General features: G+C 38.9%; 1 protein-coding gene across 2 annotated transcripts in view; it reads left to right on the top strand.

The window, feature by feature from the left end:
- Positions 1-4985: 4985 nt before the first annotated feature.
- Ano6 (anoctamin 6) overlaps positions 4986-16499 on the top strand; it is a 196830-nt gene continuing 185316 nt past the window's right edge. The window contains exon 1 of one of the 2 annotated variants that reach the window (XM_078014846.1): positions 4986-5299. In XM_078014846.1, coding sequence (XP_077870972.1) covers positions 5227-5299 — 73 coding nt within the window. In that variant the 5' untranslated portion in view covers positions 4986-5226. The remainder of the gene's footprint in view (positions 5300-16499) is intronic. The other variant, XM_078014847.1, reaches the window with a different exon arrangement.

Here is a 16499-nt window from a genome sequence, read left to right as displayed (position 1 = left end):
CAAAATAATATAAATAATTCAAAATAAATAAATAAATATAAATATAAATATCAAGAGAACTATTGATGACTATGCTTAAGAACAATGTTTGGTGTCCTTGATTAAAAGTACTCATGAGGATCAAACACTGACTACAGATAAATTTCTAATGCATCTCTTAATGTCTTGAATTTTCTTTCCAGTAATATCTGGAAAGAAAAAAAAAAGAAGATTCATGCCATACATAACATCTTGTAGAAACTTCTTCCTATTAAAGTATTGCTACAGAGGAAATACCAAAATTCTTGCTTTCATGTAGGTTTTTATTTTTTCTTTATTTTTTGGAAAGTGAGTACTGGAGATTAAAACCAGGGGTGCTTTGCCACTGAGCTACATCCCAGACCTTTTTATTTTTTATTTTGCTAGCCTTGAACTTCTGCCTCAGCGTCTGGAATCATTGAGATTACAGGCATGTGCTACCATGCCCAACTTTTTATGCAGTTCTTTATCCCTCTTTGTTAAAATGGTCTTCTTCTATGTTATCAGGAACAATCAACAAATTTTGGTATCTCTCTAAAAAGGTACTCTTATAAAAACTATGTGAGATAAAATCTGTTTATTGTTGTTCTAAGACACTGATTTTTTTTTTTTTTTTGATACTGGGGATTGAACTGAAGGATATTCAACCACTGAACCATATCCACAGCCCTTTTAATATTTTATTTAGAGACTGGGTCTTGCTAAGTTGCTTAGGGCCTCACCATATGGCTGAGGCTGGCTTTGAACTCCAGATCCTCCTTCCTCAGCCTCCTGAGCTGCTGGGATTATAGGAGTGTGCCACTGTGCCTGGCTAAGACATTGGATTTTGAGAAACTCTATTATGCCAGGGTGTTTTTGCTAATTCTCCTTGGAAATTTTGCATTTTTTTCCTTCTGCTTAAAACTCTGTTCCTTCAGGTAGTTACCTGCATCAATCCTTTCTTTCTTGGGGTCATTGCTAAAATGTAATTTTCTGTAGCAATAGATAATAAGCACAGGATATATTCGATATAGCCAGGTGGTAGAAGTAGCAGAATTTAGCAATTGTTTGGACATAGAGGGGAAAGAAAGAGAAGCAGGAGTCAAAATGATTTTTAATTTATGTAACTAGCTCAAATCATTTTTAAATTTAGGCCTAATTAACTAGCTTGTATCATTGTTTTATTTAGATGTATGTAATTAGCTTGTATAATTCCCTGATTTAGGGAAATAGTTTGGGGGTAGAGATTATAAATTTAGTTTTGGACCTGCTCAATTTGAAATGCCTAAGGAGTATACACAAGGAGATGTTCAGCATTCAGGAAAAATATATTATCCAAAATACAGAAGGGATATCTGGCCTGCAAATAAAGATTTTGAAATAAGAACCAGCTATCCAATCTTCAGTGCAAAATGAAAATAGAGGGTCTTTTGTTCAAAGAGCATATGAGGCCCAGCAGCTGCTGAGCTCCACTTCTACTAGTTGCTTCATCAAAAGGCAGAAGTCTAGCCAGGTATCTTCCCTTCCTATTGACTTTCTACTGTCACCCACATTGGAGAAGGGAGACAACCTCCAAGAGATTTTGCACCCAGGCATGGGCAAGAGGCTCTATCTACCCAGTCTCCCATTGGGTATGTGTGGCACTGCCAGTCCAGGGCAAGATACTATGGGTGCATACTCATATTAACAATCTTCTCTGTGGTTGTGCCCAGAATCCCATTAAAAGTAGAGTGCAACAATGGTTGTTTTAGTCAGTTTTTTGTAGCTGTGAAAAAATATCCAAGAAAAACAACTCAGAGATGGAAAGATTTATTCTGACTCATGGTTTCAGAGGTTTAAGTACATGATTGGTGGGTTCTATTGATTTGGGTCAAAGTGAGGAAGAACATCATGGCAAAAAGGAAATAGGAAAGTTACTCAGTTCTTGGCAGCCAGGAAGAAAGAAGAGACCGAGAGAGATAGAGAGGAAGGGAAAGAAATGACCAGGAATACGAAATATCCTCTGGGACATGCCTCAGTTACCTACTTTCTCCAACCATACCCCACTGCCTACAGTTTTCATCACCTCCCAGTTGTCCATTCAGCTATCAATAAATTAATCCAGTGTGAGGTCAGAGACCTCATGATCCAATCACTTCCCCAAATTTTCACTTATGGACATTGCTGCATTGGGAACCAGATCTTCAACACATGTCTCTGGGGGACATTTCATATCTAGACCATAAGAGTGATCCTGGATATGCTGAAAGACATGGGTATGGTCAGGGCTAAGATACCAGGGAACACAAGAGCTATAGGCTGAGATCTAATCCCAGGAAGGTAAAGAAGTGATAGGAAGCTGGACTACACATGAATTGAGACCCATGCAATCATTCCATCAGATTTCACTTTAAAAAACAAAAATTTAAGGATTGTGTTATTAAGAATTTCAAGATGGTGACCACAGAACATTAAAGTTCTAAGTGTCAAAATTTCCTGAATATATGACCCCATATGAATGTGCTATTTGAATGCCCATGAAACTGGTCTTTCTTGGAATAGATAGTGAAGTTGCCCATAACTTCACTATATGACTATAAAAAAAAAGACAAGAAGTGAAGAGGACTGAAGCTGGAGAAGCACCAGCATTTATGGGATGGCAGAAAAGGATCATGCTTGTGGCAAAGGTTACAGTTAATCACAGGATAAGTAAATGAGAAAATACTTGATATATGATTTCTGACTTGGAAAAGCTTTGCAAGTACAAGTAATTTGACCACATATTGTTATGAAAATTTTCTTTCACAAACCATTCGTGATATAAGTGATAATTCTTCAGGACCAAGGGTATAGTTCATATACAGGCTTATTCCTTAGATTATTTTTAAAGTCCACATTGCTTAATTAAAATAATGCATGAAAGAAGTAGTAGGAAATAAAATGGATTAAAAGAAAGAATGGAATTTCCCAGAAATAGACTCATAGTTAACCTAAGTATATAATCCATTTCTCTTCTAGCAACAGTTACATTACATATAAGGTCAGCACTGTCTCTCTGCAACATTCATCAAGCAAGAAAAATGTAATCTCTAAAATCTGTAAAGAATTACCAATGACTCACTAAAACCTGTTGCAAAGTCAACTGAGAATTTTCTAACTACAAACTAACTTTGAGCAAAGTCTCAGGCTATAAATTCCAGAACATTTGGTGAGAGAACTGACACAGGAATTTGATAAGAGTTTGAGAAATTAGAACTGGTGGGAGAAAAAAGTGATTTTGAAAAAAAGTTGACTTGAAAATGTCTCTGGAGGTGGTTTATGAAGTAGCTAAGAGGATGGGTTCTGGAACAAGCTGCTTAGGTTTGAATCCCAGCTGTGCTACTTCCTGTGTGATTTTGGACAAGGTACTCCATCACCAGGTGTCAGAGTTAGAGTGGTAAACAACTCCTAGGGTTGTTATGACATTAAATTATTGAATGTTTGTAAAACATTTAGATCTATACTTAGCATATAGAAAGTACTAGATAAGCATCTGTAAAATGAAAATTGTGAAAACTACTCCTGTAACCAAAACAACTCTGGAGTTTCTACTTGGTAGTTTTCACAAGCTCAGAGGAGAGAGTTCGGGGAAGAAAACAATCTCGTATTTTCTTTTTCCCTTTAGGCTCTCATCCTATACTCAGAGTATTACATTCTCTCTCTCTCTCTCTCTCTCTCTCTCTCTTTAAATCTTTATTCAAAAAAGTATCTTAGGATGGAAGTATAGCATTTCCTGGATATTTTCTTAAAAATAATTGTATCGAGTCTTTTGGTGTGTATTTATGGTTATTTTCCCACTTAAGATTGGTATCAATGTTTTCTTTCATGTGAGAACATTAAAAATAAGCATATGAAATAATAAAATGCAGAGATTTAATGTTATTGCAATAATCCTGGTACTTTGGGATAAAAATGTAAAGAATTTCAATGAGAAGTGTTAGACCATAACATACAGAACAATGCAGATTGAACTCCCATATACTAGGCAAGTGCTCTGCCACTGAGCTGCACTCTCAAATTGCTAGCCCTTTTGAGAAGTCAAATTTGTCTCATTTGGGAGTTCACCACCGCGTATGAGTAAAAGTTCTGAACACATAAACCATGGAACCTGCAATTCAAACTAACATGAAATGAGTAAAAGTTCTGAACACATAAACCAGGGAATCTGCAATTCAAACTAACATGAATTCCTTTGTATTTATCCTATTGCTTCCTATGGTTTCCAGGAATGCAGGCTTTCTTTTAACTTTCTAGCTTAAATTTCATTACTTTGTTTCTTTTTGCTATTAGAGTTTTCTACATTATTTTAGAAAAGAGTTTCTCTGTAACTACAAGGGTGTTCGGTTTCTTCTCTCTCTGACACACAGAACTAATTCCCATGGTCCCAATGGGCAGCCTACTTTGCTGACTGTCTTGAGACCACTCCCAGTGTGCATCATGCGGGAGGAGATAGGGGGCGCTTCATTCGTTTGCCAAGCCACTTTGTGCGGAAATCCTTGTGTCTTCTGTGTGCACGTTTCTTTATAGATACTCTCTCTCTATCTTGTTACCTATGAGTTTTGCACCCACCACTTCCCCAGCGTGATCTGACTTACTCTTCTGTCATTTTACCGTTCTCCTACAGAATAACCTTTCCTCCACTTTGGAGTCAGAGTAATTGAATTTAAGATCCCTCAATAGCTCCTTGTCACTTACAAACACCATTCACCTGTGCTCGCCTTCCTCGTGAGAGCTGCAGCAGCGGTTTTTTTTCCGCGCCCTTCTCTTGTAACAAATGACAAAAACCGCAAGCCCCAGTGCGTGTCCCTGTACGACCTTAGAACAAAAAGCTGCGTCTTGTGGAGGCGACGTTGGAGGAGCCCCATCCTCGCCCACCCTTGCTTCTCCCCTCCCGGACTGTGAGTTCACGCTGGTGTAAGACGCAAACGCTAACTACTCCCTCTAGCCTCCCGACTTCCTTCTGGGCGCCTAATAAAAACCAGGGAAGTTTAATCATTCCGCAGCGAGCCTCGTCGGTGTCACTGGGCATGCTCAGTCGCTGGCTGCCTCAGCTGGGCTTCCCGGAGCGCGGGCTGGGCAGAGCGGACCCAGAGCCTGAGTGACACGCGCGCGCCCTGCAGTCCCCACCCGGGCGCCCGGCCCGCGGAGAACCGAGTCCTTCCGGAACCCCCCAACTTTGCGACAAGTTCGGAGCCGCCTTTTGGGGGAGACATGCAAATGATGACCAGGAACGTTTTACTAGATATGGAACTGGAGGAGGACGACGACGAGGATGGAGATATCGGTGAGTGGGGGGCTCTTGGCGTCCTTGCCAGAAAGCCCGAGCCCACGCGGGGAGAAGTTTAGGCCTGCGCCCGGGCGCCGCAGTCCTCTGGGAGATTGGCCGGGACCTCGGGAAGGGGTGGAGGGAACCCGCAGCCCCCTGCCGCCTCGGGGCTCAGCTCTCCTGCGGGCCCGAGCGGCGGGGAGAACAGCCTCCCTACGCGAAAGGGACGCAGACCCTGAAAAGTCACCGGGTATAGAGGACGCCTTTACGTGCGGAAGTCTTGACTCAGAGGCAACTTTTGGGTCATTTCCTGCGCCTCCAAAAAGGCTAGAGATTGCGGAGAGCCGGGGCGCGGCGGCCAGCCCTAGGCGGGGTTCGGGGAGCCGGCCCGGCTTTGGAGAGCTGGCTCTGGCCCTTTGGAATCCAGTTTAAAGTGAAAGCGAACCAGCAGTTAGGGGAGGGAGTGTTGGGGAGGGGCAGCCCGGGAAGTGATTTGCGGCTGCCAGGAGCCGGCCGGGATCCTTTTTCCCTCTGCTGATACTGCTGGGGCGGAAGGGAACCTGGGAGAAATCCCGCAGGCAGTGAACACCGCAGGGCATTTCCCACAGGACCAGAGGGGGATCTGGAGCTTGGGAGCAGTCTTGGAGTGCTACATTCCAACTTTGTAGTGATAGACTGAAACGAGGGAGAGCTGTTAAGCAAAAAAAGCAAACAAAAGGGGTGGGAGGAGGTGGGGAAGGAGAAAGGAATCAGGTCTCCAAAGAAAGCACTGTCAGGAAGGATGATTGATTGGTTTCTTCCAGGAGACTGTAATTAAATTACCATGCCCGTCTGTTCTGGCGACTTCTGCTCAATCTTCTGGATACCAAATCAGTTTTAAAACAGAACAGTTCCATCTCATGTTCTAAAACCTTGTTTGTCGCTAATAGCTTTAAAATTAACTTATTTTTTTTGGGGGGTGGGTGGGTGTGGCTTTTCTTCCTTTTACATTTTAGGCACAAACCATTTAAAACAAGAATTTGGTAACTTCCTGGTTACCAGCCCGAGCGGGGGTGGGGGGGGGAGAGTTAATAGAGGGGGCTATGCTCCATGACTTAGCTTTACATTTCATTCACATGAGAACAAATGTGGCAGGTATTCATCTTTACAGAGGGCGCAAATAATATGAGATTTTTCTCTCTACTATAAGAGAGAAAACTGATGCTCACAGGTTGATCTGCTCAGCTTCTTACACTTTCATACCCACATTTTCTGACTTGCAAGACCTGTGCAGATTAGTGCTCTTTCCACCCGGTCACTCTGGCAGACAGATAATGAATGCTGCTAGTATTTAGCAAGATTACTTAAATGATACCATAAAAAATAATTCACGAGCAAAATTTTAAAAGTTTCAATAAAATTAATACAATTTTTTTTAGGAAATTATTCTTGCCTGTTATGATAAGGCCTCAATATACATTATGTGTATACATCGATACATCATCAGTATACATCATGTGTATATTGAGTATTTTAAGTAAATGAGTAAACCTAAATGGAAATTGAAGTAAGCAAGAGGCTCCGAGTTTTGTTTGTTTTGCTGTGCTATCAATGGATCTGAACTTAGAAAGCAAAACTAATTTGGTTTGCTTACCTGATAAGGCATCATAAAATTCATCTTAAGTGTATGGCAATAAGCTCTTTTTATTTTTAATTACATGTAATTCATGCTTATTTCATCAAATCAAACAGTGTAGCTATTAGCTAACTGTTTCTATCCTTCTTTATCCCACCCTCCAGAAACTATTCAGATTAATACTTCCCTGTGTATAGTAGTCAACGTATGTCGAGGAACAAACTGAAACGGGGTTTAGCAATTTTTTTTTTTTTAATGATTTCTTTCTTTCTTTTTTGTAGTAAGGATTGAGCCCAGGGCCTTGGACATACTAGGCCATGGTACACAAGCACTCTACCCCTGAGCTACATCTCCACACTTTTTTGTTTTGAGACAGGTCTGGCCAAGTTGCCCAGGTGAACGTGCCATCTTCTGCATTAGCCTCCTGTGGCACGCCTGCTTTTACTGTTTTAATTGGCATCACTTTGATTACCTTCAGCTGGAACATCCCCTAACTTTGCTAAACAACTGTTTCCTCTTTCCCTGAAGAGTCTTCCTGTGCTTTGAATTTTATAAATGCTTTAGTGCTTGGTGTCCATTTGTACGGACTGTCTTCTATGAGAATGGTTCTAAAGCATTGTCAGTTGCAATGAGTGCATATCTCTCCTTCTTGGCATTCTCCCCTTCTTTGAAATCTGACCTGGCACTTCTTTATTTAAAAGTCTGACTGCTCCCTCTTTCTTTCTCTTGCTTCCATGCTTTACCTCACCTGAAATCTTTGCTTTCTTAGGTTTCCTCATTTAGTGATGATTCCCCTTTCCTTCCTTCTCCCTCTTTTTCTTTCTTATCCTCTGTTCTTCCCTGATCTCCCCCACTCCTTTTTTTCTTTTTGTGGTACTTGGGATTGAACCCAGGGGTGCTCTACCACTGAGCTACATCCCCAGAACTTTTTATTTTTTAGGCCCGCCTTGAACTTTGTATCCTCCTGCCCCAGCCACCCAAGTAGCTGGGATTACAAGTGTGCTGTACTGTACCCTGTTGCAGCGATTTTTATACCAGAAAGTATTTTATGGCAGTTGAAAGTTAGGCCTTTATAAAATAATAAGCCTTTTTAAAGGCTACCAGAAGTATGCTCATAGTGGTGTAGCCTATTACAAAATAATTTTAATTTCCAACTATGAGAGAGGAGACGCTGTTGAAATGAAAACTATAATTTTAACCTCTGCCTCTAGTTTTGTAATGTTAAGGCTGTTGACTAATGTATTTCTTCTAGTACTTGATCATCACTACAAATAGTTGTACAATAGGTTGAAACTTACTAGACTCCTGAAGATTTCTGTGAAATTTCTCAAATATTTTATAAATCAAAGCAGAAGAGTTATTTTGACATAAATTCCTTAGTATAACATCTGACATTATTATGATCATCCACAAGAGACAGAAAAAAAGACTATTTTAGCTACATACCATCCCTGATTATATCATAGAGATATTTTACTTAGATACAGGGAAGTGTGTCCTCTGGTAGATATAGGGGCTTTTTAGCAGTGAATTCTGCTTTCCCTTGAAGCACAGTGCTCACATGTCAGGGTTGTCTCTTTATTTGATATAAACCTTTCTGGAGAATCAAACATGGTATATTTCACTATGGGGTCTTTTCCTTGTTTGATTAAATCATGGCCACCAGAAATTATGCCTAAAAGATTTGTTAATGAAGCAGCCTGTTGGTATGGAGCATTTTTGCAAAAGGCCTTATTTCTAAATTAGCTTCAACAATGAACCACAAAAGTTAGATCTAGGCAATAGTAGTAGCAGAAAATACATGTAGCCTTTTTTGCATAGAGACCACATGTCATTGCAAATCCTTGGGAGGTGGGTTGTGTGCCACCCTGCCTGATGTGCAGGAGAGTGTCCTTGGCTGCTTGGTTTCCACTGCTTCTACCACTTCTAACTGGTGATTTGATTCAACACTCTTCCTATTGACATAAAAAGTACTAGGAACATCTTTTATGCCAGCATATAGAAATTAGATTTAGTGTGCTGTTTTGTTTCTTGTATTCTCTATGATTCAGACTTTGCTGAGGGAGGAAAAATGGTTCCTTGGAACCCAACATTTGTAGTATGTGCCATTATTGAAATATGCACCAAATTGTGGAAGATGGGAGAGCTTCACAGAAGGGATTGTCAGGCAAGGTATTGAAGGTGCAGAAGCTCTAAGGAGTTGCCTGTGGTGGGGAAGGGAGCAGACACCACACTGGGAAAGCAGAGAGGGGCTTCACATTGCAGAATTAAACACATGGTTTAATGATTAGGGATTTTATCATATACCTCATTTGGCAGCTTCAGAAAGATTTTAAGGAAAGAATGGATAGAATCAGATTTGCTTTTAGAAGGATCTTGGGATGTGGAAAGCATGTTAGAAAGTGGACTGTTGGAATAAGGCTTTCCAGCAGTTCGATTTAGAAATGTGTACAGTGGCCACAAGAATACAGAGGAATGGGTCTGAGAGCTTTATGAAAGAGGCAGCTTCCGTGAGTACTTGGTTCTTTTCTGCAAGCTTCGAAAGCACAGGGTAACTCCAGGGCAACACCAGAGCTGAGTGAGTGGAGAGGAGTTCTTCCTCTTGTCCCAACAAGTCTTCTAATTTACTCCCTTGCTTTGTCTCCGACTCTTCCTTTAATCAGCAATTTCAGCCTCACTTCTTCTCTTTCTTAGCATCTCCTCCTTCCAAACCTGTGACAAACCCAGAAAGTTATTACTTTGAGCTAAAGAGTCCAAAGTGCCCACCAGTGAATTCTCACATTGCTTATTTCTTGGTTCTATGAAATTAGAATTCATCTTGTATTTTGTCTTTGTTGTCATTATATTTGAATTTATTATCTCCACAACTAGAGTGAAAATTTCTTGGTGACTGGGTCTAGTTCACTTGGGTCTTCTAGAGATCTTGTGGAATATCCCAAAAGACATTCCTTTGATATAATTTTTTTAAAAGTTTCTCTGCCTTACTCTCCTCTTAAATATAAGCTCCTAAATACAGATGCCGTGAGTTTCCAGTTGTTTCCCTAAAGATACCAAATAATTTTTGAAGGAATGATTGATTTACTCTTTTAAAATAATTTGTTTAGCACAATGCTTAGTGGTTTTATAGCCCCAGTAGAATTCTGTCATTCTGTGGCTCTTTGAGATATGCTCAGTTATCTGTTGGAAAATGTTGAGTGTACACATTATACCAGGCACTCTGCTGAGTTCCAGGGTCCCTGACCTCTGGTATCTCACTATCTAGGAAGGAGACAGATAAGGGAATAGCAATTGCAGCAATCTATGATTAGTGATGTAATCAAGGTGTGTGCAGGAGAAAGCATGGTACCAAGTGGTACCAAGGTGAAAGCCTGTGATCTTACTTAGGAAAATCCAAGACAGCTCTACAGAGGTGATACCTGAACCAACCTTAGAGGGGTGCAGAGGCAGGTGAGGTAATGGGGATATAAAAACAAAACATCCTGAGTATTCCTAAAGACGTGATGAGATCATTTTCCCCAAAATAAACTGATACTGTCCTCACCTTATGCACTGTGACAAGGGGATGTTATATGCATATCATGTATATTTACTTTTTCTATCAAAGAGATAAAAGTTAAAAAAACAAAACAAAGGCAACTATCCTGAGAGTCTTTCTTTTTCAGAGCAGTGAGTTTTGGCTCTTTTTCATAAACATTTTGTTATTTTCCTTTTTAAATCCACAGTCATGATCTATATTCCATGTTCTAACTTTTGAGTCAAATAATTACTTTCCAAAAGTTTCCTCAGTTATGCGATTCATTGTTCTTTAAATGTGACAAGCAATCTGTTTTAAAAAAAAAAAAAAAGAAAGAGCTACCCACACACCCTGTTTTCTCAAGGGATTGCAATAGTCATGTATGTTGGTCACTCTCCAGTTTTATTTTATATTTTTTTTTCCTTTTTAGAAACCAATAACTTTAGGCAAGCTCCTATGGAGATTTGCGTTAGAGATATAATTTTAATTCTGACATTCATGAGGGGCATAACGAAGAATTAAGAATCCCACAATGTAGTCTTATAGGAAGGAATTGAACTATAGCAGACTAGATTAAAAAAATTACATTTTAATAAAAGTTTCCACCCTGGCTAGTACTTAAGGTTTTCTCCTGTATTCTAGCTGATTTAGTATATCCCAACCCAAAGCTATAGTCTTGAAGGGAGGTGTAATATTCCGTGGCAGTAATATCAATAATGTATAGATGTGCAGTACAACATTTGTTATGGATCTATGTTTTAGATTTTCCTGGATTCTTTGTATGTCATATGATTTAAGCCTGATCTGCTTTAGATAGATTACATTTAGGACTGAGTCTCTGCAAAAATGGCTAATTTGAAAACAAAAACCATTATTTCCAATTGCCTTTACCCAAAGAGATGTACTGCTGAACTGATTGGCAAATATTATGTCAAGAGAAAGATTATGGGAATTTAATGCAATCAAATGATTGTTTTATGTGCTATCATTATTTTTATTTATTTATTTTTTGTAGTACTGGTATTGAGCCAAGAGATCCATATATCCTGGGCAAGCACTCTACCATTCAACAATACCCCCAACCCCTATTATTTTTATTGTTTTTTTTTTTTTGCCTTTTTCTTTAGTTTTATCTTTTTAGTACTGTGCCTAAAATTCATTAGCATCCATTCCAAGAAGCAATCAGTTTGAAGAATACAGAATGAATATGTCAACAATAGAATATTTTGGACATGGACCAAGGAGCAATTCAGATACTGTTCAGCCAAAACATATCAGATGGAACGTTTGTGTAGAAGACAAGTTGAAGGGTTAATAGGCAACTTTCTCTGCCATGGTATTTATTATTGCCCTGGCTACGTATCTGAATACTAATTGTCAGATCTTGCTGGAGGAAGTTATTCAGCAGCCAAAAATACAAATGAAAGGAAATATATTCTTTTGTGAAGTCCAGATGTTGCTTTTATATTTAATGCTTTCATTCTAGGACATTGAAATTCTCTTTCCCACATTATTTTACAATACAAATACTCAAAATTGGGGGGAAAAAGGGATATTGGTCTTTAAAATTTTCTTTTCTACATTTATTTTTACTTTGGCAGTACTTTTGCCCCAGGTCAAAGTCATGTAAATAGATGTTCTTTTACAAAGAGCAATTAAGCAAATTAAAGGCTTGTTTATAAAGCTTGTTTTATAGAAACTAAGACTGTGTTTCCATAATTGAATTTTTTTTGTTTCTCCAGATCATTCTAGCTAGATGTTTGAAAAAATTATTTTTGGCTTTACCGAGACGAAACGATGGCTGAATTTTTCTGTGGCATCACGTAGACACAAACCTAAGCTTTTTTTCTTTCTTCCCAATTTGTGTTGTTTAAGAAAAATTATTCTAAACAAAAATATAGAACATAATCAGACCCTTAATATTATTTTTAAAATTTTGTTGTTTGTGATTTGAAGTAATTGCATTTATTTATTGTATCATTTTATTTCTTCCTCCTATTACTTAGTAAATGAGTCCTGAATGTTTCAGTGTTTCAACTGTGTAAAACATGATACTGCAGGTTGTAGTGACACAGGCCTACAACTCCAGCTATTCTGGGAGGCTGAGACAGGAGGATCACAAATTGAAGGCCAGCATGGGTAATTTAGTGAGGTTCTGTCTCAAAGAATAAGAGGGTTGGGCAAGTAGCCAAATTATAGAGCACTTCCCTAGCATGTGTGGGCCCTTGGGTTAAATTCCCAGTACCATTAAAAACAAAACAACAACAAAATAACCATTTTCCAAAATAGCCGTTATTTTCTAAGAGATACTAATAGTCAAGAAATAGGAAGAAAAATGAGCTTATGAAAGTAATTGGCTGCTGTTATTGGGTGGTAAGGAGGGAAATGCAGTCAGACCACCTGAGTTTATGGTCAGTTAGTGCCTTGTGCTGTGTCCCCTAGGATCTGTCACCTAAGGCAAGCTTCTCAGCTTCTCTGAGCCCTGTGTGGTTGCTGGGAGGAAATGTAAAGGGGTAGGTACAGGATTGAGTGGGAAGGGGGCCTTTCACTCAGACTTGTATGATTGGCAGTTATGATATTGCTGTCTTGGTAAATTCTTTTTCTTTAAAAGCGGACATGGGAACTGCTACTCTTAACCTCTGAGATCATTAAGTCCTTTCCCCTCAACCATGGTGGTCTCTTTTTTGTTGCTCTATATCACGTTATGCACCTGGGGACTGCTCAATAAGTATCAGGTCAAGGATATTCGGGATGTTGACTTTGCTGCAGAATTTTTTTTTTTTTTTTTTTTTTAAGGAATTGAAGAATAATAGCATGTGGTTTTGCCAAGAGATAATTGCTCTCTCTCTGTGTTTTCTTATATTCTGACGGTTCTTCAGAGAGACTGTTGGTGTTCTCCAAATTCCAGAAAAAGTATTTCAGGAATAATCTTTGTCAGGGAATCTTAGCAAAAGATCCTAGAGGATGACACAGGAGGCTCCTTATAAATGGCTCAGGAATGTGGGGATTGTAGTTCCCTCCGTGGTCCCTGTAGCTTACCCTGTTCTCCCAACTGCTGTCTGGTGAGACTCTCACTAAAATGTGCATGCTACTGTGTGACAGCATGTCATTGTATGCACAAGAAGTGAGGAAGGAGACATTTCAGCGAGTGAATAGCTTTTATTACAGATTGAGCCTTTAGACTCAGAGGAGAACACTCTACTAACAATGAGATTCTTGGTTGGACTTCTACATGATTGGGTTGTTAGTACTGGAATTGTGGAAACATGGAGGAATCAGAGTTCAGTATTCAATGGAGGAAGGGCAGACAGGCAGTACATGAGAGAAGGGATCCTCGGTCTGATGTTTAAAACCTGTTTTTGGGGCTGGGGATGTGGCTCAAGTGGTAGGGCGCTCGCCTGGCATGCGTGCGGCCCAGGTTCGATCCTCAGCACCACAAAGACACACAAAGATGTTGTGTCCGCCGAAAAGAAACATTAATAAATGTTAAAAATTATCTTTCTCTCTCTCTTTCAGAAAAAAAAAATAAATCTTGTTTGAGCTCTTTGTCTTTCCACTCACTCCCCAATTTCCCAGCTTTCCACCCCCATGTATGCATACCTGTCCATTTCAGTCCTTCTGTCTTTGAATCTTCTCTAGACTTACAGGTTATCTTGCACCTCTGAAAAAGGGCCTTCTCAGCCACCTTGTCATCCCTGCACAGTCTCAGGGGGCTATGGGGATACCTTAGGGATCTATGTGCACTTGGATCTGGAAGGGAGACAGAGAAAATAGGCCATAGACTGGAAAAGACTGACTCTCCTCCCTTCCAAAACTCTGGGTAAATGTATGTATTTGAGATCAAGCAAAGGTGATCTTTCCTCAAGGTTTGAATTTGAAGGTGAAAGTCTGGATTATAGTTCGTTGTACTTATTCTGGAGATTAAAAGAAGATGATGACTCTTCTCTATGTTGAAAGATCATGTCTGCCATCTGTTATCAATATAGATAGCCTCTCCTTCGTTTGACTAAGGGAGTGGACTGGCATCCTGTCCTACTTTGATATCTGTGAGGAAGAAAAGGGTCACTCTGCTGGCCTTTGGCCTTTTAATATATCCATATCAGCTCCTTGTCCTGCTGCATGGTTGATCATCATTCTCCTAAGGGTCCTTTATCTTGTTTCTGCCCTGAGAGTTTCATCTGACAGCACAGCCTGGTTCTGACAGATATGGAGATCTGTCAGAATGTGACTTCACATTCTGGCCCATACATTCACCAGGTGTAGGATCCTGAGTGACCAACATGGCTTTTCTCTTCTTTGTAAAATAGGGCTAATATTAGAATCTATTTCATAGTATGTTTGTGTCAGATGAATAATATCGTTTAAAACTCTTACTTTGCAGGATTGTGGTGCTTGATACACTAAAAGCCCTCTGTAATTATAAACTAATGTTACTGATATTATAGGTATCTCTTTTTACCTGTGTCCTAACCCAGTCTTACTCTTTTTATTTGAAACTTCATCTTTCTCCAAGTCTGTATCTTACACTTGTAACTTGTTTTGTCTTTTTATTTTTCATCTTATACTGTATCTTAAGGACAACCATGGTTTCAGAGAGTGGTAATATGACTGGTTCATAGAAGGTGCTCAATAAATTTTTGTTGAATGAGTGAAAGATACTGATTATTGAAGAGCTCTGAGTTATGACTGGAAAGATTGGTCTCTGGATGTTGATCCACTTTTGGGCATATTCTTATAACTTGGCCTCCTATCAGAAAATGTACTAGAGATAATAATGCACAAGGGGAAATGATCTTACAGAATTGCTGTAAGACTTAACTACATTAATATACACAACATATGAGGGATGGTTCCTGGCCCATAGTGGACAAGTCAGTAATAGTCATAGTCATTATAAAATAAACAAAATATGGAGAAATATAAGTGACTGGGGTAATTTAAATGAAATAAGATTTTCTAGTAGGTGCATTTCATAACAGAATTATATCACTTTGAATATATAATTTTAGTATGAAAGGTAAGAGAATATGGTACAAACATTCATAATGGAGTATCAAATGATGCAAACTTTATACTAAACAAAATGGACAAGAAATAAGCCCGTTTCTTTATTTAGCAAATTAAAAAATTTAAAGTATCTTATATTAAGTTCTAAATAATAGTGTTCTTGATTTTGATCATATTAACCATTAATAAGGGCATACTTATAGTTTTATACTAACTCTAATGATGGGTTAATTTAAAAGGAAAAAAATTACCAAAATGTTTAATTTGCCGTGTTGATTGAGGATTACTGAAAAGTTTGAGGTCAAATCAAACATCTTAAAAGAGATGAGTATGATACCTGGCAAAAATGATAAAACTTAAGACACGAATATACAAATAAATTATTATCCTTGTAGTTTCAATTGTTTTGAATTTAATGACATAACAAGTGAAATGATCTTTCTACCTGGTTTGCAAAACAGGCATGTGAAATTGTGCTTCTCATTTCATATACTGGGGTGGTGTAGTCTGTGTCCAGTTGTTAGAGCTTAAACAGTGACGGCCCTTTCAACATCAGGCCAAAGAAAAGTTTAGACATTCCATTCCATTTGAGGGAATGAGAGCACAGAGAAAGTAGACTGTGTTTTTTTCCCCCCCAAATAGAGTTCAAGATTATTTGCTTTTTATTTAAGCCACTTATAACTTTTCAAAAAAGCCAAAATTCCATCCTTCAGTTACAGCACTTGAAATTGAAGTTCTTGTCATCCACAATTTCAGCCTCTGTGCCATCCGGAAGATTGCCAGATCATCTCATGTTTCCTGCCTCCATTTAAATTTAAGCCATATTTAGTGCCCACTGGTACATGCTTCTATAACAGGCTCATTGCAACTTACAAATCAAAGAGGCGACGTGAACATTTCCAGACAGGCCTTTCATGGTTCTAAGGGTAAGCAAACACAGAAGAGGCTTTTTAGCAATAGGATAATCATGGTTTTCCTGAGAATTACAGATACCTAAACTGTGGCTAGTGGCTTGTTTTATATTTTAAGATATTTATTTTGAAGTGTTCAATCACAATCTTGACTAACTTATTTGTGTTTAA

The sequence above is a fragment of the Ictidomys tridecemlineatus genome, chromosome 6 (assembly GCF_052094955.1).
Source record: "Ictidomys tridecemlineatus isolate mIctTri1 chromosome 6, mIctTri1.hap1, whole genome shotgun sequence".
In the NCBI taxonomy this organism is placed as follows: Eukaryota; Metazoa; Chordata; class Mammalia; order Rodentia; family Sciuridae; genus Ictidomys; species Ictidomys tridecemlineatus.
Note: the sequence above shows the minus strand (reverse complement) of the source record. Positions and strands in the feature narration are given on the sequence as shown.